At 39.8% G+C, this 23,317-nt stretch overlaps 1 protein-coding gene across 1 annotated transcript; it reads left to right on the top strand.

Moving 5' to 3' along the window:
* Positions 1 to 306: 306 nt before the first annotated feature.
* Positions 307 to 22,486, top strand: specc1la (sperm antigen with calponin homology and coiled-coil domains 1-like a). Its single transcript, XM_086076911.1, has 16 exons — positions 307 to 488; positions 5,106 to 5,268; positions 5,346 to 5,484; positions 7,164 to 8,788; positions 10,089 to 10,296; positions 11,160 to 11,233; positions 12,625 to 12,800; positions 12,967 to 13,130; positions 13,338 to 13,459; positions 13,714 to 13,804; positions 15,018 to 15,107; positions 15,183 to 15,318; positions 15,394 to 15,496; positions 16,645 to 16,761; positions 16,848 to 16,907; positions 19,215 to 22,486. The coding sequence occupies exons 2-16, from the start codon at positions 5,143 to 5,145 to the stop codon at positions 19,302 to 19,304; spliced, it is 3,321 nt and encodes a 1,106-aa protein (XP_085933037.1). The 5' UTR covers positions 307 to 488; positions 5,106 to 5,142; the 3' UTR covers positions 19,305 to 22,486.
* The last annotated feature ends 831 nt before the right edge of the window (positions 22,487 to 23,317 follow it).

Genomic DNA, 23,317 nt, shown 5'->3' with positions numbered 1-23,317 from the left:
TTCCTGTTGCTCCAAAGTTTTCAATTTACCCCTCACCGCCCAGATATCTGTTTTCAAATATATGTGGTAAAAATTAAAAGCCGTCAGAAAAAAAAATGTTTCTGTGCAGATCCCAGAAAAGTCAGCTTTTCCCTTCGAATCGTTACTTTCCAATCTTATACTTGATAAAACAATAAAACAAAATACGTAGAAAAAGTCGAAGTAAACAAAAAGAACCAGCGTTTCCCCCCCTCCCCCCAGCTCTTTTAAACTTAAAATGCAAGCAGGGAAAACGTGCAATGCAGTATCCCCACCGGCGGTGATGCTGAGGTGATGCAGATGCAACCAGAAGAGGGTGCAGAGGATCATCTAGCTGCTGTCAGCAGAGGCGAGCTGACTTCCAAAACTGATGCTGCTTGCGGTGGGATTAACAACCGGTGCGCCACCGCCATCACGCTTCCATCGGACATTTAACAGCACATCAAAAGGGAAACGTAAAGGAAACGCAGGTTTGCGCATTTTCTCTTCTAGTTTGCAGAGTGCTGCTTGTTTGCCGGCTATGCTAACGTCGTTAGCTTGGCGATAGCTTTAGCATTAGCATTGTCACAGACTACTTCTGTTAACAACTGAGCTCAAATTAATGGCTGTGTGTACAACACTCAGTCCACATTCATCTTCGCATAACCAGGCGGATTCTCGTGTGTTTGCGCTGTTCGTTTAAACAAAGTAAAAGTTATGTTTTCAACATTTTTCCAGGTTTTTGGAACGATTGTCAGAAAAAATTGCGTGGAAGTGTCCTGAGAATTATTTCAAAATAAGCTACTCTTAATGATAGCTACGCAACCCATTTCTGGAGGACAAAAACAATGTGTACAGTGTGTACTTGTATTATGTTAGTTGATCTGTGTTGATGCCCAGTTGTATGACGTGATATTTCAATTGTTTTGGGTCATTCATTATGCTCGCACCACTACAATGCCATTCATTTCGACAGTAAACCATTCAGCTTTAGTTTTGGTGCCAGTTTATGTCATTGTCAGCGGTACCTTAACTTTTCAAGCTCGTTTTTTATGCCGAAATACTTTTATAACCAGTATGCACAATTGCATTACAGCTACTACTAATTTACTACTTGAGTACTTTGTGTGTAGCGTTTCAGCTACAGCACTTTGAATCAGTTCAGTTCAACGCAACTGTATGCGGAATTAAAATGACGTTTCCAATTATTTGGCCGCATTGATGCTTTTGTTTTGAAAGCTATTTGTACAAACAGGAAGCTCAATTACTGAAATTCTCGGCATGCCTGACCCTAAAGCTAACTCTCTAGATGGCGTACCCCTTTTATATTGTCATTTGGATTGAAAACTAAAGTTTTTAATACTATGGGGCATTATTGGAAACATACAGTTTTAGCCATTAAAGCAAGCGTTTGAGTAATACGTAGATAATAAGGGCGTTAGCTGTTATGCTAATGTTGTGGGTGTGCCAAAAGCATATGCCTGCTTGCTCCCCAAATAAATCAGCAGGGGACTTGTGTTGCAGGGGATCTTGAGGCCAGTTAGCTGTTATGCTAATGTTGTGGGTGTGCCAAAAGCATATGCCTGCTTGCTCCCCAAATAAATCAGCAGGGGACTTGTGTTGCAGGGGATCTTGAGGCCATTTTGCTGCCACCCCTGTTTAACACTCTCAGATCCCTTTAAGCTTTTATTTTCATCCACAGGATGTTTTTGAACTTTCCTGATAGTCTAAAAAAAGTTTCATTTCACTGCCTTCTTTTATTGGCCTCGAGCCTGATTTAGAGGATATGCATTTTGTGAATGATTTGACCTGATTATTGCCTGACGTGAAAAGCGAGAAAATTAAATGTTATTTCCAGACGAGACAACCATGGACATAAGAATTTTCAATACAGTTGTGCTGTAAAGATCCAGGATGAGTATGTTTTATTTTTGAGTACAGTATAGTGTTTTACTCTTTTCTTTCTTTTTCCTTTCTTTTTATCTTTCCGTCAGGAAACATTTATGGTTACTTTAGCGTTAGTCTTTTGTATCAGAAGTCAAGCTTTTTTTTGTATAATGCGACATGAAGCTTTTATAGTGTCTGTTCTCTCTCAAGCAGACTGGTGCCTGCTTGTGCACAAGCACACTGTCTGCCTTGTAGGGTTGTTTCTTTGGAGACGCCATCACAGGAAGCTCTTGTTATGGCAAGGAAGTGCTTCCCTGCTGTTGAAGCTTCAATAAGGAAAGAACGCTGCAAAGGGGTCGTTTATGAGCAATTAGCTCATTGTTTGTTTTTGACGTCCATCTTTCTTCGTCAGTCAGCCCCTTATTCATGGCTATCAAAATCCCATGGGCAGCACATGGTAGTTTAGTCTTCAGTGAGGTCAATATAGCTGTCAAGTCCTAGCGCGGCTTGTTTGTTAGTCGATTTTGAACTTTAGCTCCATAGGTTTTCCACTTTTATACTTTATACTAAAATTTGAATTCATATACTTTTATGGTCTACAATATTAATTTTGTCTTGGTACTATGAACCATTTCAGACATCTTATTCAGTCGAAGCACACAGATGTGACTTTTGTGTACTGTTGTTTGCCAACTTAGACAAAAGCATAGCAAAACATATATAAAAAAAAAAGAAGAAGAGCATAGGACTTATTTTGGGACATTTTATCTGAATGCGGGGAATTGTATATTTTGAAGAGGAACACGGGGAATTCCTCTTTCCCACGCTCATCTTTTTCGTGGCGTATTTTAAGACTTCAAACATGGAGCGTCAATTCAACTCACTTCATGCTAATATTGACAGAGGTTGAGGACTTTGCAAATAAAAACAAAAGAACATGCTATATTGTTCCACCTGTGCTCGTCATCCCATTCCAATCAGCTCTTTCAGCCACTTGTGCCCTGTCCAGGTGTTCCTCATTTTCCGAACAGTTTGTTTGTATTTAGTTCAGTCGTTTTTTTATCTTTTGCTTCTGTTTGTAGTTCCTGTTAGTTGTCACCCATGCCATGGAGAGTTCAGCCCGTTTGTTTCTTTGAATCTGCTTTTTTCTACTTTAATCATAAATATATCACTTTTATTTTAAACGGGATTGGTAACCAAAAGTGCTTGCAATATCAATTTTTTTTAAAAAGTGAAGACGATTTGCAATTTCTATATGCGAGAAAGAAACACAAAGTCTATGTGCATTATTTGCTTTGGCTGGCCACATAAAATGATGTGGTGGAACTGATCTGGCCCCCAGACCTTGAGTTTAACACCTGTGATGTAATCTGTATTTTTCTCTGAACCATATTATTAGTTGTACTTAAATACAATTTCATCAACGTAACAGTACTTGAATAGATTCTAGAATATTTAAGTACTCATTACACCTCTGGCAAATGTCGTGAAGCTTCCTAAATAAAGTTGAAACTTCAAACACGATCAATTAATCAACAAGTAATCCAATAACAAATTAGTTGACAACTATTTTAATTATCGATTAATAGTTTGGAGACTTTGTTAGGATAAGCTGTTCAAATAATGATGGATCGATGTAAAAATGTCCCATTTTTTTTTATTTCAGCCTTTCAACAGTGAATATTCTCAGATAATTTTTTTCATCCTCCATTAAAGCAAACTGATTATTTTTGTATTGCAATGAGGCAAAAGTAAAATCGTTCAAAAGTCTGCCATTGTCCATAACTATGTATATACACGTGCCACAGAAGAGCAACATGGAACACAGAGTAAAAAAGAGTCCAGTATTTGAATTGTCTGACCCATGAGGTCACAAGGATTATTCCCACTGTTTGCACTGTAATCCCACACTCAATTGTCAACAATTTGGTGCTGTGTGACTTGTAAAGTCTTTAGTGTCAGCAAGAGTTGAACAATGTTTCCAAGCTTTATAATTTGAACTTTAAAAACTAGTTTTCCTCATCATAATCATTGCGTTTACATGTGAAGTTCGATATGTTAACCACACATGCTCTATGTTTTCTTTCTTCAGATTTCCAATTTAGTTTCATTTTGTTTGCACGAGCTATGACGAAGATGGCTTCCAGTCAGCGAGTCTTATCTTAACTGTTTATTAAACAGTTCAAGATGGTCACACAGTCTACTTTACAAAAAACATATTCTCCAAAAACAACAGACCGCAGAGTCTGAGATTGATTGTTGAGGGGCTTCCTGTGTAAAATAAATCACTTAGACACACTTTTTCCTTTTAAAAGGCTTTGTGCAAAAATACGTCCAAGTCTGTGCTAAAGCACTTACTCGTTGCTTCCAGCTGTGTCCCCCAAAAACTTTTCTGGCTATCCTGGCATTAAATGATGTTCTCCTCAGACCTGGATGGAAACACCCTGCACAACACAGTCTCGGGTTTTCCTGACAGACTATAGTTGTATCAAAATAGCAAGGGTCAACATTTCAGCCATTGCCAAATGTACATTATTTGTTGAAAAAGTTATACTCCTAACACATACCTTGTTGCCTCACATTTTATTACTGCTCATCATTTTTGGGGGAATTTGCTACAATTAAACACGATCAAAACAGTCTGGACAGTCACCCCGGATTTGAGGAGGAATCCGATTGGAGTCAGATATACCTGCAGTCCGAACTCAGCCCAAGAGACCAGAGGAAAGACTAAAGGAAGGAAGGAAGGATAGATGAAGCAGAGTGAGATCCACAAACACCAGCCTCCACTGATTCAGCGACCAGTGGGAGAAACACATTCTTTTTGAGTTTCAGAAGATGCTGGTGTGGTGGATCTGACACGCATGAGAACCGCCACCAGAGGGGGGCGCCGTCGATCTTGGCCCGACTGTCTAAGCATAATCGTGATAAAAATCCACCACTTTTGTGTGAAGTTTCAAGAATTTTGGGAGACACCAGAACCCAAAAACATTTTTAGAGCTGATATATATTTTTAAAAGATATAATCATTGTAGAGAAAATCATATTTTTATTGTGCTCAACTAAGAGAGCACTCCTACTAAGCCTGCTGTCAGTTACTTTGTCATGCTTCATGTTCTAGGAATACCTTTTATGGAAAGAATTCCCCTCCTATGGAAAAGTGCAGCAATAACCGTATATTCAGACATACATTACCTTTCTCCTCCCTCCTGTGTGCGCAGACTGAGCTGTAAATGTTTCGGCACCAGAGAACTCAGTATGAAGAAGTCAGTCCGGCCTGTGGTGAGTAAGGTGAGTAGTGATCGAGGGAAGGCAGAGGCCGCATCTACAGCTGGCACTGGAAAGCCTACAGCCAAGACCAACAGCGCCGTACCTCTGTCCAAGGTTAGACGCGTCATCTTGCTTCATGACAGCTTTTTGCAAGGCACCTGAATGTTATTTTCTTATGTATGTTTTCTCAGGTGAAAAGCAACGATGATCTTTTAGCAGCAATGGCCGGAGGGAATCCTGCATCAAGTAATGCTGTCAGCAAAACTAAGAGAACTGCCTCGATCGGGACCACTGCGAGCACCGGTGACAACAAGCAAAAAGCAGCAGCAGGTGAGTCTTCGCAACAGATACGTGTCTACGCTTCCTCACATTGCATTCCTCAATTGCTGGTTTTATGGTTTTCATCCTATTTATCCTCATTGCCTTTTATGGAGGCATCATAAAAACTCATTAAATTGGAGTGGCTCTAATGGGGAGAAAAATTATGATTCTAATGGCCTATGATTGACAGGGGTCATTGAGTAGTACTTGAATTTTCAGTTTGCAGCATTGAGTGGAGGGACACAAAGTGATTTATTTATTCCCCTGCACAGGGCCCCAAAATCCCTGTTGGTGACCCACTGTGTTAATCCTTTAGATCAGGGGCATCAAAGTAGATCTCAGGGGGCTGTTTACACCAATGAAGTCACATCATATTTATAATTGCAGACGTATTTAAAAATAAATAAATAAATCCCAGCCCACTGCATACATTGATTTTCAATCCATGTTCAGTTCACATAGTGGACTGTAAGGGACAAAATGCAAAACAAACTGCTTTTCTTTTGTGTAAACAGGAACAGATGTAATGACATTTGAAAAGGACTAAATTATTTTCACTTTAAGAAAGTTCAACATAAACACATAAAAAAAAAAGAAGAAAAAAATTATATTTTTTAATAAAATTCTAATGTCAGGTCATTCTGTTTTAATATATATAACAAAAAGTGCTTCTGCCACACTGCAAACTCTACCTTTAATGATGCAGATCAGTCTATCTGAACAGTGTTCCTTATAATGCTATAAAAACACTAATAGTTGACTTTATCTGAATATCATTTTTAAACCTGTCTCGTAGTAGCGTTGTTGTCTGCTTTCAAGTAGCTTAGCTGCACTGTATTTGTTTACAGAATAGGTGTGTGGCTAGCTCATGGACATACTAATCAATTGATGTTCCTATAAGTCACTGCTGATAGTGGTGGTGATTACCTTTTTTTTGAGAGGCTTTTTTCCCTGAAAATCTAGGATTTTCGATTTTGTGATTCCGGTATACATTTATTTCAATACAATTTGCCTGTTTTTGTTTTGTGAAGACTTAACTTAACTTAACTTAATTAATTGCATGACTTCAATAGTTAACTCACAATTAATCGAAAATGTTATGTTCTAAATGTACAATAAAATATTTTTTAAAGTTTTCATACTCTTGTTAACATAAAAGTGGAAAAAAAATTCAATTAATAGAAATATGGCTGCATGTTTTAGTCATTGATACAGTAGTTTAATAATAATTCAGAAAATTTAGTTAAAATTAAAAAGATGCAATGTAAAAAAAAAAAAACGAGTGTGGTAATGATTTGTGTTGGTCATTTTTCTGCCACTAGATGGCATAATTGCATTTGTAAGACATTAATGACAGCTCAGTATATTTTAATTTGAAAAGAGCTGTCGAATCTTTAACATGAAGTAACGTGTGAAATTCTGCACACTTTTAAAATTGTAAAATACAACTTCACCCCAGTCACTATAATAATCTAAATATATGCATTATTATAAATTTTTTCACTGCTAAATTTTGACGTGGACGTGTCTGCTGCGTTGCGACTGGAATTTTCCCAGTAAAGGCTTGGTCATTAATCACGCGTTAAAAAAAAAGAGTGGCGTTAAAGGAATTTTAAATTAACTCAAAATGAATGCACTAATTTTGACACCCCTGCTTTAACATATTTTTGTTGTTGTCTCTGAATAAGGTTCCTCAACCAAGCGTATGACATCATCAACTACAAAAGAGCCAAATTCTTCACGAGACCGTCTTCGGACATCCAGGACGTCAGCTAATAAGAAGCAGCTGGCCTCAGGGACAGCAGCAGGCGATGCAGCCTCAGGGAAGCGCCCTCGCAGCCAGATCCTGACCGAGTCCGAGAGCCGTATGAGCAAGTCCAAATCAGATGGCCAGATCAGTGATAAGGTGGCATTGGAGACCAAAGTCAACGACCTGCTAGGTCTTGCCAAGAGCAAAGATGTGGAGATTCTACACCTTCGCAGTGAACTGAGAGACATGAGGGTCCAGCTTGGCATGGAAGGAAAGGACTCGCCCACGCAGGGAGAAGCGGAGGAGGGGGAGAAGCCGCATTTCTCGGCCATCACAGCAGCTAATGTTGAGTCCACTCTGCTTTTGTTACAAGAGCAGAACCAGGCCATCAGAGAGGAGCTCAACCTGCTGAAGAGTGAGAATCGAATGCTCAAGGACCGTCTCAATGCGTTGGGATTCTCTCTGGAGCAGAGGCTGGATGGCTCCGACAAGTTGTTTAACTACCCGTCGCTAAGCCCGGACTTGGCAGCAGGTAGTGGGCAGAGTGAGGGCGGAGCCACCATGACTTCCTCAGTGGAGGGCTCGGCCCCCGGTTCCTTAGAGGATCTACTCACTGGTCACCAGCATGGCGGCTCAGCGGACAATCTTGACAGCGAATCCAGTGAGGTCTATCAGGCTGTCACCTCCAGCGATGATGCACTGGATGCCCCCTCGGGAGCCTCCTCATCTTCCGAATGCGAGTCTGCTCCCAGCAGAGAGCGTTCGCGGAGGGGCAGCAGTGGAAATACCAGCGAGGTGTCCGTTGCCTGCCTTACGGAGCGCATCCATCAGATGGAGGAGAACCAGCATAGCACCGCGGAGGAGCTGCAGGCCACGTTGCAGGAGCTTGCCGATCTGCAGCAAATCACCCAAGAGTTGAACGGGGAGAATGAGCGGCTCGGCGAGGAGAAGGTCATCCTCATGGATTCCTTGTGCCAGCAGAGCGACAAGCTGGAGCTCTACGGGCGGCAGATAGAGTACCTGCGCTCCTTGCTGGACGAGCATCATGTCTCGTACGTGCTCGAGGAGGACATCAAGAGCGGCCGCTACATGGAGCTGGAGCAACGTTACGCCGACCTGGCAGATAACGCCCGCTTCGAGAGAGAGCAGCTGCTGGGGGTTCAACAGCACCTGTCCAACACGTTGAAGATGGCGGAGCAGGACAACGCGGAAGCCCAAGAGGTGATCGGAGCCCTGAAGGAGAGGAACCACCAAATGGAGCGCGTCATGGACTCTGAGCGACAAGAGCGGGCAGCCATGGCAGCTGCACTTGATGAATATAAAGCGGCAGTGAGCAGTGACCAGGCGGAGCTGAGCCGCTGTCGAACCCAGTTGGACCAGGAGAGGCAGAGGGTTGCTGAGCTGTACTCGCTTCATACAGCAGGCGACAAAAATGACATCTGTCAGCTTTTGGAAAGTGCGCGATTGGGGAAGGAGGAGGCTGAGGCCAAGGCTGCAAAGTTGCAGGATGAGCTGGTCCAAGCTCACAATGGCCTCGCCCTACTGCAGGACACGCTCAGTAAGGTTAGTTCGGGATAGAGAGAGGCTTTGTGGGTCTTAAATGGAGGGTCAGATTTAAAGGGCAAGTCAACCCCCCAAAAATTCTTTATACAGCGTTTCCGCAGGTCATTAAAAATATTAAGTCATTAAATGGATTTTGCTGAAATTAAGGCCTTAAATGGCATTAACCCTAGAATAATTTTGCTATAAAAAGTAACACCATCCCTTTTGCAGGGTTATTTTCTAGCCGATATTAAGTACCCCACAAAAAGTACTTGTCATAAAAAAAATTGATCAAAATATGGCAACACATGATGAATTTGAATGGTTTTCTTTTCTTTTCAACTGTAGTATGTGTAACTAAATGAAAAAGGAAAACACAGCAAGTTCCTAAAAACATGCTCCAAAATGACAAAAAATTTGGAAATTTGAGAACAAAAAAACGTATTTAAAAAAAAAAATGAAACTGGAAACTTGGTCTTTGCTCCACCTCCACCCATTCCTGGGATATGTGACATTTCCCTGGTGAAGGCACAGACTCCTTGACACACAAACAGCTGCAGGAGAGAGGAAGAAAAAAATATTATTTATTTATTTTTAACAAGTAAAAATGACCAATTGACTAAAATATTGTTTTCCCCATAAGAATTTCCTTTGAAATTAAGTATAACTAAATAAGGACTAGCATACACACTCAAGGACCACTCTTGCTTACCTATTCCCTAAAAAGCATTAAATATGATGTCCAGAGGCACTAAAAATTTAAATACAATTGAATGAATAACATTGTTGTTCATGCTTTAGTCACTATAACACAATTTAGCAATATATGTACTTGTTGGGGACTGGTGACTAGTTGTAATTTACAATGAACAAAATAGCCGGAGCCCATGAGTTGCTTCATGTTCCAAATACCAATTGCTCTGAATTTGAAAACAAAGATGTACTGTTTCTGTCACCACTGTCCAACATGAAACACTAATGCGTCTAGTGGTCAAAAATTACCTCAACACAAATCTATGACTTAATGTTTCACACTCCTTTTATCTGTTTAGTATGTCTGCTACATTCATATTTCATAAACGCAATATTAATCAGAATACCGTTTAGACTAGTGGGGCTGCATAGAACATATTGTAAAGGACATTTTTGGGTTGACTTCCCCCTTTAAAGTAGTGCCAAGAAAGTACATGGGTGATTCCAAAATGTGTTCTTCGTTCTCAGTAGCACTTAAAGAAACAATCTGCTTCACATGATTGGAGCATGACTAATTAAGTCATTGTTGATGCTTTCATGAGTGATCTCCGTTCTTCTGTGTGAGCAGCTTGACAGGGAATATAGAGACTTCCAACAGCAGGTGCAGCAGCAGATGGCTGAACAAGCGCACGTCCAGGAGAAACAGCGTGTAGAGCTGCAGGAGAAGGAGGCGGAGATCGTCGACATGAAGGAAACCATCTTTGAGCTGGAAGACGAAGTGGAGCAGCACCGAGCTCTGAAGCTCCACGACAACCTCATCATCACCGGCCTTGAGAGTAAGCAGCCTGTGCATAATATTGGAACTTTTTGGCTCTTGGTAATCAAGGACCAGCCAACTACAACATTAGCCTTGACAGTGAGTGTGTACTGCTGATTGCAGAAATTGCTGCTTGCTATATAATGTGATAAGATAAACACACGTGCATGGAATATTACGAGAAATTTTTTTTTTACTTGCCAGTGGTTGGATTTCTACTGACTGATACTAGTCATTTTGATATTTTAAAACAATATTTATTATAAACTAAACTGCTATTTGTATTTTGTTTTTCCCTGCATGTGACGGAAACACTTATAAAATGAAATGAGGAGTGGATTAGCTGCGCTCTCTCTATCCACAAGAATGAAAACAGAAAATCTGGAAGTAATTTACTAGCTAAAGAGTATTATCCAATGTGTCAGGGCCAAGCATGTGGTGGAAGCCTGTCGACAGAGCACTCAGCGAGACGCAGTGTATTGTTTGTGCAAAGAAGCCGCTTGTGGCTACGAAGAGATAAGGGTGGTCCGTTTATGTTACATATGAGCTGGGCTTACGTTGTCGCTAAATTCCATGGCAAACTGCAAATGTGCAGGTCTCCGATGCGGGCCTTTCCTCTTGAGGAGTTCAGCATTTATTTGATAAATAGTTTGAAGTACACACACACTGCTCTGTGACATTCTCAGCTATGAGGTTTTTATTCACACCGTTAACTGATAACCCTAATGTTACACACACACACAATATACGTTAGTCTTTATAAGAATGACTTTTTCTGGATAATGCAACACAGCACAGACACTGTTGTGTCCGTCAAACCTAATTTAGAGATCTGGTCTACTCTATGGCTAGCTCATTAAATGCATCTACTTTCTTTTACAGACTCTGTAAAGAAGCTACAGGACGAGAAGCATGACATGGAACGAGAGATAAAGATCCTTAATCGCAGACTCCGGGTGAGTCAGCCATGGCTACATTGACTTGGTATTAAAATGGCAAATAGTGAGGACACAGTTCTTGTCATTTAGTATCATCATGATGACCTTTCCCATTTGAAATGGTACAAGAAGGAAGTTGTACTATTACGAGAAAAAGCCATTATTCTTTTGGGATAAATGTATAAACCTCTTTTTCGAGGAGGATTGTTGAAGAGCTTATCAAGTGATTTGGGTTTCATTAACAATAATATATTGTACTCATTGTTCTGGTACAGGAATGTCATCACCACATCATCAGCACTTGCAGTGCCTTGCAAAAATGTTAGTGCCCGCACACTTGAACCTTTTGCATTTCTGACACATTTCAGGCTTCAAACATAAAGATATAAAATTGGATTGTTTTTGTGAAAAATCAACACCAGGTGGGAGACAATCGTGAGGGTGGAACCAATAATTTTTTAAATTGTTTTTACTTTTTGTGCGTGCACAATTATTCACCCCCTTTTCTCTCAGTGCAGCCAACTGACTCCTGATGGTTTCTGAATGATCCAATGAGTTCTTAACATACTGAATACCAGACATGGGCATTCCGTCAATAATGACAGAAGGTCCATCAAGCCGTCAATGGCGGGCGCCCATTTTGTTGACGATTGATGGGAAACTTTGAAAAATAGACTAATTTAGCATTAACGGAAGTGTTTTTTTGTCCGTCAATGTAATTGTCAATCCGTCAATAAATTTGACAACCATTGACGGATACCCACTTTAAATGACGGAAACATATACGCACGCACGCTCATTTTACTGCACAATCGCCGAATGACGGATTGACGGTTTAACTTGAAATATTGACGAGTTGACGATGACGGAAGGGAGTCCCAACTGTTTATGATTGCTGAATGACGGACTCTCAAAATTTATTGGCGAGCCCACCTCTGCTAAATACTTTGACTTGCAGTCTTTTAAAAGGAACCCTGACTGTAATGACAAGTTTGCTCTATATTATTTATTTGGTTGTTACTAACATAACTATGAGATTCATTTTTAAAAAATAATTTCCAGTTTAATAAATTTGTACATACACCACCATTGTTGTTTACGTCGTTGATTGGTCGTTTGAGCCCTGAACAATTGTGATGTCATTTTCAGTCAACAAATGGCAAAATGGCCGCCCCCTGAGATGGATGAAAACGCGTGGATTTTGCTGCTTTATTCATACTCCGCAATATTAATCAGAATACTGTGTTTAGGCTAATGGAGCTGCACAGAACATAATATTGTAAAGAACATTTTTGGGTTGACTTTAACCCCTTTTAAGCTGCATGATCTTTAGAGCTGTAGATTACAGGCGTCTTTGCTTTAATACATTCATAATGCCTTAATGATGTTTGATGTCATTTGCCTCATAGGAGGAGTCAATGGAGTGGCGTCAGTTTCAAGCAGACCTGCAGACAGCGGTAGTCATTGCTAACGATATCAAGTCAGAAGCACAGGAGGAGATTGGAGACCTGCGGCGTCGACTCCAGGAGGCCTTGGAGAAGAATGACAAACTAAGCAAGGAGCTGGATGAGGTCAAGAGCCGCAAGTAAGCCATACAATCAATAAACAACAGTAAGTTAGGGATAATACATTTGCAGGGTGATCAATCTTAGTGGTAGGGTTTATTTGCAAGTATTTTTAAGTCAATGCCTTTTTTTCCCTATTGTATGCTGTTTAGATTAAGAAGAATATCTTCTTTTTTTCCCCCCCAGGCAAGAGGAGGAGAGAGGCCGAGTGTATAACTATATGAATGCAGTGGAGAGGGACTTGGCTGCACTCAGACAGGGGATGGGTCTGAGTCGTCGATCTTCCACCTCTTCGGAGCCTTCGCCAACTGTCAAAACACTCATCAAGAGCTTTGACAATGCCTCGCAAGGTATATACCACAATTTGGGTTCACAACAATGTTGCCTTATTGTGTGTTTTGGTATTGCAGACTGCTTGCCTTTTTTTTTGGGGGGGGGGGAGAAATTTCCCCAGAGCTGATGATCCACTTCTGACATACTGCAGTTAATTTCAGCCGCATTTTCAGTTACATTTAAGCAGAGCTCCTTGTAACTAACTGTGTTCTTGTAACTTCAAGCTCCACCACCTTCCAGTACTGCGACTGTGACTCCAACAGCGCCAGCCACCCCACTACCACGCACCCCTCTCAGTCCTAGTCCAATGAAGACTCCGCCGGCTGCTGCTGTATCACCTATACAGGTACGGAAGAAAAACTTTTCAGATAATGTTGTGTTTTCTGTAAATAGAACTGAAAGCCAAAAATAATTCTATCAATAACACACGTGATGCATTTGCGGTGAGATGTAACAGCAATGAAAGACTGATGATGATTTTTTTTTTTTTTTTTTACTAGTTTAGCTGTTTTGTTTGTTTCATAAAAAAATATAAATAAATAAAAACCTAATGTGTATTGCACAGCACTTAATTTGGTATCTGCTTTTTTTCTCTTTCAGAGGCATTCTGTATCCACATCTCTGTCGGCTTCCAAGCCACTATCCTCCCTCAGTGACAAGAGGACCAGCTATTCCGACATATCCATGTCATGTAGGCAGCTAACACTAAACTATTCTTTATTTTATCACATTTTAGTAGTCTTGTCATCTCGAAAACTAATCATCATGTGATGTTCTGTATTCTTGTTCAAACCTGGAGAATTAAAAGTAGCAGAACAAATGATGGCTTATTTAAAAACCTCATTCAAAGATTAATTTAAGATCAAAGAATGTCTTAATTACCATTGCATGGCAAACAGTAAGTAATAGTAATGCATAATAATATTATTGTATTATTGTCATTCGGTAGTCTGTTTGGGGAAAAACTAATCAATATTGAGCTTTCTGAGAAGCTGCTCATCTGATTATAATGTTTACAATTTCCCTCCAGTAGTCAAGTGTTTTGTAAACAAAAGTGACACTGTCCATGTTATTGGTGATGTGATGTTTCCCTCTTTTGTATATCATATACAGTTTGTGTTTCTGTGGTCAGAGTTGCCTGACCCATTGTGCATGTTTATATTTAAATATGGCAAAATTTTCTCTGATTTAGAAACACTGAATGTTGCTACTAATGTTCTTGGATTTACAAAACGGCTTGTCTTCATATAATGTAGTAGTGTAGTTTTGGAAAATAATTTATTTTCAAGCCAACATGATACGGTATTTAAATCAACGCCAGTAAATGTGCATTTGCTAACCAACATAGCAAACAATTAACACTAACAAGCACTAAAATAAAAATATAAATTACTACTTCACTGCAAAAACACATCTCCTTAATAATATACATATAATAAAATACACTTGTTGTTAGTGTAAATTTACTAGATCTAAATCAATCTTAAAATAAGCTTTATACACTTATTTGTTTAAGGCTTTATTTCAAGTAAAGTAAATCTTTTCAAAAAGCTTAAAACACTTAATTCAATTGGCTTTTATCGTTGCTTAGAATAATTCTTAAACCGTTTTTTATATATTCATGAATTATAATTTTTGAATTTTGAATGTCAAGCAGAGAGATAACAGGTCCCGTTTTTACTTGCATTTGGTATGACCCAGCCAGGGATTGAACCCACAACCTCCCAGTCCGAGGGTAGACACTCTACCACTAGACCACTGAGCTGGTCGTTTGTAATATGGTCAGATACAATTTGTGTATTTGTTGAAGTTGACACCAATTGCTGGTATTCTTTACTCTCCGTGGAATTGAATGTGACTCCTAAACAGTATGTTACATCAATAGTGCAATCATGTATTTACAGCCGAGCACCTTCTCAGAGGAGCCCCAGCCAGTCGACCGCCTTCTGTCCTTCAGAGGGTCTCCAACATGGATTCCACCAAGACCATTTCAGGTTAATGAGAGTACATATGAACCTTGCTAGTATACATTTTCCAGGAATCAATCTATCCCCCGGTTTCTTAAGCAGTTTCCCGCCGTAGTAGTGAAGAGATAAAGAGGGACATGGCAGCCCAAGACGGAGGCTCCTCATCCTCACTGATGGCCATGAGTGCCTGTTCTTCTCCCACGGCCTCCATCACTCCCATGGCACGCAGCCGCCTAAGGTACAACCCTAACCTACAAGCTAAAGAAAGGTTACTAAGCAAGCAGACTCGGATCTCTGTTGTTTTTCTTTAAAGAGAGGAACGAAAGGACCCGCTATCTGCGCTGGCCAGAGAGTATGGAGGCTCCAAGAGAAACGCCCTGCTCAAGTGGTGCCAGAAAAAAACGGAAGGCTATCAAGTAGGTTATTGTCCCGAAAACACTATGTGATTAAACTGAATACTGTATTTTTGGATTTAAAAAAAAATGCTTGTAAGTCAGGAATCAGGCAAAAGAGAAAATGTCGTCTTTTTTTCCTGGAAAGTTGCACAATTGCAAGTCAATAGCAACATGTGCAGTCATACATTCATGTTGTACTGTGACAGAAATGAAAATGTTGAACAGATGAACTCTCATAGCCCAACAAGATGAGATCAGAGCTTGATCAAATCTGTTGATGCATGTTGTTGAGTAGCTTCACTATTGCCAGACGTGCGGCAGACAAAATGAGCATTTATGTATTAATGAACCCATCGGGACATGTCTACTATCCTGCCTCAGTAGTAAGCAGCCTTAGCTGAGTTATGATTAGTGACAGTATGGTTGCCATGGCACCTGAGGGTCTTCTCCAGGGTGCACGACATTGAGCAAAGTGACTTGACATGACGCACGGCACTATCTTGACAAAGGTCATGAGATTGGCGAATATAGTTTACTGTTTGAAATTACCAGTAAATTAAACTGAATTTGTCTGTTTTTCATTAGGAAAAAAAACTTGGCCGGTAATAGAATGTGTATGTTCTGCACACGCATCTGTTGCCTGTTTGTGGCATTGAGGAGAGAAAACATCATCTCCTTCACTAAAAGCCATTTTTCTTTCCTGTGCCACACCTCATATTTCTCATTTTAATGATGAAATGTCTGCCTCTCATAAAACTGCTGCTATGGCAACAGCCACACTTAATGTCCATGCATCTTGTATTTCACGTTACACACATTGCAATATAGTGCTCACAAAATCCAGTGTGCTAATTAACTATAGAGGTCAACTCACATTAACCATCTGTAAACTTTAGAATGCACATGTCCAACTGTTTAATATTTCAGTACTTTTGCACAAATTCAGGCATTTGTAGCCAAATACCCTCCACTTTTTGTGAGTAGTGTGTAATTGTCTGCTTGGAAGAGAAGAAATGTTAGTTTACAAGGCTGTGTGTTTCTAATAAATGCCTTGCAATGTTAATTAACCTTAAAAGTTCAGTTTAAGCTTGGTTATGGATACATTTTCTGTTGTTTATGTTTTCAAAATGCATTATTTCATCCTATTAATCTATTGTCATGTGTTCCAGAACATTGACATCACCAATTTCAGCAGTAGTTGGAATGATGGTTTGGCATTCTGCGCCGTGCTTCACACCTACTTGCCAGCCCACATCCCTTACCAAGAGCTGACCAGCCAAGACAAGGCGAGTACAAAGTGGAGGGAAAACCCAACCTTAAAACTCCTAAATGCTCAAATAAAAATAGTTGGCTTCTCTTTTTCTTATTGCAGAGGAGGAACTTCACTTTGGCGTTCCAGGCTGCTGAAAGTGTTGGGATCAAATGCACTTTAGTAAGTTTTGAGATGAAAAGCATTTGTCAAAAACGGATGTTTTGACAACAACAACACAAACAATTCTATCATGGAAAGTAACCCTCTGTCATCTGCTGTTAAATCGGTCATTAAGTCAAGCCCACTGAGGTACTTAACTCATTCACTGCCATTGACGGCTATAGATGTCTAAAATTAATTTGAACTATTTCTATTAGTTTCAAAATTTTTCCACTTTTGTTAACAAGAGCATGAAATCCTAGATTTTTTTTAATTGTACACTTAGAACAGATATAACATTTGTGATTAATCGTGAGTTAACCATTGAAGTCATGCGATTAATTACAATTAAAAAATTTAATTGTCTGACGCCTCTAGTTTTTTATCTTTTCTTCTTCTTTTTTATTAGCGGCATCAGATGATAATTTTTTTTTAAATTGTAATTAATCACATGACTTCAATAGTTAACTCACGATTAATCACAAATTTTATACCTGTTCTAAGTGTACAATAAAAAAAATCTAGGATTTCATACTCTTGTTAACAAAAGTGGAAAAAAATGTGAAACTAAAATAAATTTTTGACGTTTATAGTCGTCAATGGCAGTAAATGAGTTAATTTAAGAGACAGCCCGCTAACATGCTCCAGAGCAGCAACACCTCTCTTGTAATAGAGAGAAAAAATATATAGTCCACACAAGACAGGTGTTACGTATCTATAGTTAGAAATACAGAAGCATTTTTGCTTATTTTTCCTCAACAGGAAATGTTTTGCACCAATGGAAAGATTTTTCTTCCTCAGAAAACAGTGGCCTGGGTACTGATTTTTACTTCGTTTTACAGTTAACAAAGTAAAATCTGCAGCTCAGGGTTTGACCAAATAAAAAAAAAATGTGAAAAAAATAAATAATTAAATATTAGGTATTTTGCTGGCTATTTTTCTAACATGGACGTAAAAATTGTCATTGCACTTTGGCATTGCAAATGTGAAGGAGAATTGATTGCTTTGCGTTCATATGGAGAAAAAGTGGGCGTGTGTTTAGTCCGCATAGGAGGTGCAGGGGTGAAGCCGCACCTTATGACGTCATAAAGTGAGCACCTGCTCGTTTTCCCAGGTTGGGAGGGGCTGGTGCTTGGAGAGCAGAATGACCTAGAATTTCTCATAGAGAGGCGAATAGAGGAAAACACCGCTTCTGATGTTTTTGGTGGGGAATTAGCATTTTAAAATGGCTAAAAACTCCAAAATTGGATTTTGAGATGACTGTCCCTTTAAATAAATTCTGATGGGATATAAACCCAGTAGGGTCAATTAGTGCAGTCCAGAGTTCAAAGCAAATGTGGTGCATCATCATTTAGCTGTTGTGCTGCAAGCAAATGATAGAAGCCTTCAACAGAACAGAAGTGTAAATGCTTTTAAATCCAGGTTAAAAACTGCTTTTTACCCAATACCTATGATTAAGGTCTTTTAGAACATTTCGATAATTTTTCAACATTTTTGTAAACTGCTTTTTATTCCTTTATTTTTCTTTAAAATGTCTTAAATTCTTCTGTTTTTAAATATCTTAAGGTATTTTGCCTGTAAATTTAAATGAACAAACTAGTTCATTAGGTGCCTTTTGTGAAATCGGTACCAATATACCCCAAATTGAATTTCTTTCAACTAACTTTAAAAAAAAGAAGCAACCATGATATTAACATTATCATAATAATATTAGTAACTCAGTCTTACATAATAACTTGTCCTCGAGTTGTCATCGTGTTTAATCTGTGAATTATTTTTTTAAGGCTTTTAATTGACTTTCAGACCTCCACCTGGTGATTTTCAATGCTGCAATTGACAGACTGCAAATGTTTTCTTGATGTGGACATGGACTGAGATTTTATTTGGAAGAATGAAGTTGAAATGACTTTTCAACATGTGGACGTAGTCTAGGCCAGTGTTTCTCAACCTTTACTGAGCCAAGGCACATATTTTGCATTCCAAAAATCTCACGGCGCACCACCATACAAAAATGTCACAAAAGAGTAAAATGCTTACTCAGCGTGGGCCTGTTTACTTGAACACAAAGTTATTATTCTGTTGTATGAATGGCAATAGTTGTGACTGTCACTATACGTCCCTGGCATAGATAGATGAAGAAATACAAATATTTTTTTTTTGTATTAAATAATATTTTGGAAATGTGATTATTTCCCATAGCACACTTGATAATCTTTCACTAGTGTGCTGCAGAAACGTACTTGCAAATAACTGGCCTAAGCCAAATGCGTGGTACTTCAGTTTGGCGAAACCACTGCCTCCCAACTGTGAATGATGTGTCTTTTGCAGGACATAAATGAGATGGTGCACACCGAGAGGCCAGACTGGCAGAACGTCATGACTTACGTCACAGCTATCTACAAATACTTTGAGACCTGACGAAAGTCTACTGCTACTTGGCCGCACCTCAACCCGTACACCACAACTGTACCTCACTGGATAGCACCGCTGCCACCCCCTGCATAGCATGTTCAACATCACCTTCAGTTGTTTGCAACATCAAGAACAGACCTCATGAAAGGAAACGCACACACAAGTCTTGCCTGAATGCAATGTCACAATGAAGCCTTGACAAAACGAACCAAGTATGAACTGACAGTTAGAAATGCGCCTTAGTGCCTTCATCTGGATTTTCCTTTTGCAAGCTACGCTTTACCCAGATGTTTGCTCTTAAGCAAGCAACAAAACAAGTGCAAGAGCTTCCTCTTTTGATGGCGAATACTTCTAGGAAGCATCTGTTACGGATCTATAACATATCAGTACAGATAGGATTTTTTCAGTCCTTTGACGAGAGCTCAGGCAGTTTTTTTTTTGTTGCAGTATTTCCAGATGTTCATGTATGCTTCAGATGCTTGTGTTTGAGAGGATCAAGTGCCTGTGTGATGATTAATGCCTGACACCAACTCGGCTCCCCTGAGAGCCAAAGCCCAAACAGTGTCTTTTCACGACAGCATGTCAAGATGAAGACCAGGAGTTGCCCAATATGGAGTTGCCCCCCCACCCCCCCTTTTTTTTTTGCTTAATTGATGCTGGTTGTCATTTCCGAAGGTTTCTGCTCCAGTAACAAATAACTCATCAGGAGCAAGTGTTTCATTTGAAAGCATAAAAAAAAAAAAGAGACCTTCAAGCGCCAATTCTCTTGCTGGGTTTTCATTCATTGGGTCATTAAATAGGCCTACGTTAATGTGTGGATTCTAATATAAAATTGCACTGCATAATGTTTGGTTGTGACCTTTGAGGTGTGATGTGAATGACAAGATTAACTGTGCTGAGTGTCCTTATGCAGGATCCTGGAAAATTGTATTAGAATTGATGGGAAATGATTTAGAATTTCAGCTCTGGCTTTCCTGTGTGGCGTTTTCATGTTCTCCCTGAGCTTGTGTGGATTTTCTCTGGGGTGCCGGGCCAGCTTCCACCAGCTGACAGCTAGGATATGACTCCTGTTAACTCAATATCCCCATGAGGCAAATCAAATGTTACGCAAAATAGATTGATCTAACAAGAATAGCAACAAATATATATATTTTTTTTTTAACACGTTATTTTAAAACAAAAATAGCATCAAGTTTACAGTTAATTCCCCTAATTTCTGATGAATTTGCGTATGTGTCCATCTCTTCCTCAAGTTTAACTTCCAAAATGGAAAGTTTCCAGAAACTTTACATGAATTTTTTTTTTTTAATTCTACACATTAAATGTTTGCATTCTTATTCAGGAAGCAGCATGTAAAAATGAAGCTAGAGCCTGAGGTTTGTTAACTTAGCCTAGCTAGCTAAGCTTAGTTTAGCCACAACACTAAAAGGCTCAGGAAACAAAAGTGAAAATCCACCTTCCGTCACTTGTTAGGGCCAATTGAGCTCATTTGTGTTGTCTGTACAAAAACACTAGTCCAAAAGATTTGAGCGACACGTTTTGTTGACGTGACATTTGGAAGGCAAGCTGTGTCACTGTGCTAACTGAAAGCTAAGCTAATAGCAACTCATTGGCCTCATTCTCACATTTGTGGGACGAATATTCCCCGAAGAGCTCATTTACACACAATCTCTATATGTTCAGCTTGTTAAAAAAACATTTTGTTTTGTTATGTTTGTTGAACTTCTTACTGTGACTTCCATTATTTTAGATATGCTGAGTACACGTTGGTGCAGCATTGGTGTCCATTGTGCCAGCAACATGATTGTCTGGCTGCTGTGTGTCAATTTGTGCCTCAATTTACATGTCCATTGTATTTATTTGGATGTTTCCAATCACTGTATTATTTGTTAATTGTATTTTTGCTTTATTTGTGAGTGCATGGATTTGTTACATACACCATCAATGGAAAGGCATTTGCACATTTATTTGATCTTCTTTGTATCCGTACATTCTTTGTCCTAATTTAGTGCATTAGTAGTGACGGAATTGTGCTAGTGTTAACTTGTGCTTCAATAGTAGGGTGAATATGTTAACTAGTGCACAGTTTTGTAGTTGGCCTCCTAGTGAGGACAAAGAGCGTACTGTATAGCTGAATATCAAATAAGCGTTTATTCTATTCCCTTGATCAAGAGCCAAGTTGTGCCTATGGTGTAGCACATGAATTTAATGCACAAGGTTGAATTGCGCACTAGTAGACCAAAAGTGGCACAATTGTAGTGGAGGAAAATAGTTGGCCTAGTATGCTGAATTGTCCTGTTTATGAGGACAAATGGCGTACTGGTATAGACCTTTAAGATAGCTAAAAAGGATATTGAATAAATGCTCAAAAGGGCTTTTATGCGCCTGGTCAGCTATTTTTTTCTCCAACTTTCTTCTAATGTCCTGCCTTAACCGTTTAAATTTGAAGAGTGTTAAACTTGCAGTTTTCTTTCCCCACGGTGTGGAAAATGGATGGTCGTGCCTCTTGAGAAATACTAATAAGGTATTTTTTGCAAGGCAGGTTGATTTGATGAGTGTGTCTGGTGTGCGTTACTGTATGCTAATTTGGGTCAGATGAGGCTGCCAGCTGGTATCTATGGCAATGTAGTTGTTTTCATTTTATTGCAAAACCCACATCACTATCATCTGTACAGCTGTGTTAGACATCCAGTCATTTAGCACAAGCAACTTTTTGTGTGTATAAATGTGTATTATTTAAGTGCATTTGAAGGCAACACTTTTATGGTGTCCCGCTCGATTCCATTGCTGAACTGCGTGTTATTATTCCCGCAAGGATTGTCTGGGAGCAACAGGAACAATTGGATCCTCCCTCATGTTCTAAGTGGAATATGTTTGCGCTTGCCTATTTGGAGCAACGGATGAACACTAAATCCAGCAGGGACGCTACATTCCACCTCCACATGTTTCATCTACAGAAGAGAGGGACGTTACATTGCAGGGCCTTTCAGTGTAATGGCCTCTCGAAGCAGGAAAGCAAATGTGAACAGTGCTTTGTTTATTGGATTTGCATCATCGTGTTTTGCTTGCCTTGGTTTACTTGAAAATGCTCTGAGAATTCCACTGAACATACTTACGTTCTTTTTTTCTTTTCTTTTTTTTTTACTCCATGTTGCCAATAAATCCAATATTTTATTTTCCAGTTCAAACCTTTTTTATAGTGTGGAATTATTTTTATTCTGAAGAGACACTGATTACACGTTTTTTAAAATATTTTATTTTGCTTATGATCAAACAGCCATTGTTACTCTAGTTTTTATCTCCTCAGAATCAAACTAGAGCCAAAATTAGCATTTTCCTTTTATCGATAAGCTGAAAAATCCATGCCCTCCAAGATTAAAACACATTTTTTAAGTTTTATTTTCACAATTGTTGAAAATACGAATACAATTAGGTAGATGGAAACTCACTGGGTCCGGTTTGGTGGCCTCAACATTGCATCTTTGCTTTTTGCAGATGATGTGGTGCTGTTGGCTTCTTCAAGCCGTGATCTCCAACTCGAGCGGTTTGCGGCCGAGTCTGAAGCGGTTGGGATGAAAATCAGCACCTCCAAATCCGAGACTATGGTCCTCAGTCGGTAAAGGGTGGAGTGCCCTCTCCGGGTCGGGGATGAGATCCTGCCCCAAGTGGAGGAGTTCAAATATCTTGGGGTCTTGTTCACGAGTCGATGGTCGATCTACGTTCCTGCCCTCACCTATGGTCACGAGCTGTGGGTCGTGACCGAAAAAACAAGATCCCGGATACAAGCGGCCGAAATGAGTTTCCTCCGCAGGGTATCCGGGCTCTCTCTTAGAGATGCCTCCTGGACGCCTCCCTGGAGAGGTGTTCCGGGCATGTCCCAGCGGCGGGAGGCCCCGGGGACGACCATGTCTCTCGGCTGGCCTGGGAACGCCTTGGGATCCCGCTGGAGGATCTGGTTGAAGTGGCTGGGGAGAGGGAAGTCTGGGCTTCCCTGCTAAAGTTGCTGCCCCCGCGACCTG

This window comes from Leptonotus elevatus, chromosome 5 (assembly GCF_054856555.1).
Source record: "Leptonotus elevatus isolate MCC_2025b chromosome 5, RoL_Lele_1.0, whole genome shotgun sequence".
NCBI lineage: Eukaryota > Metazoa > Chordata > Actinopteri > Syngnathiformes > Syngnathidae > Leptonotus > Leptonotus elevatus.
Note: the sequence above shows the minus strand (reverse complement) of the source record. Positions and strands in the feature narration are given on the sequence as shown.

Excerpts from the sequence above, each read along its gene's own strand:
- specc1la (XM_086076911.1), top strand. The coding sequence starts at position 5,143 with ATGAAGAAGTCAGTCCGGCCTGTGGTGAGTAAGGTGAGTAGTGATCGA. Across the intron at positions 5,269-5,345 it reads GCGCCGTACCTCTGTCCAAG|GTGAAAAGCAACGATGATCT; the intron begins GTTAGACGCGTC and ends ATGTTTTCTCAG. Across the intron at positions 10,297-11,159 it reads CATCATCACCGGCCTTGAGA|ACTCTGTAAAGAAGCTACAG; the intron begins GTAAGCAGCCTG and ends TTTCTTTTACAG.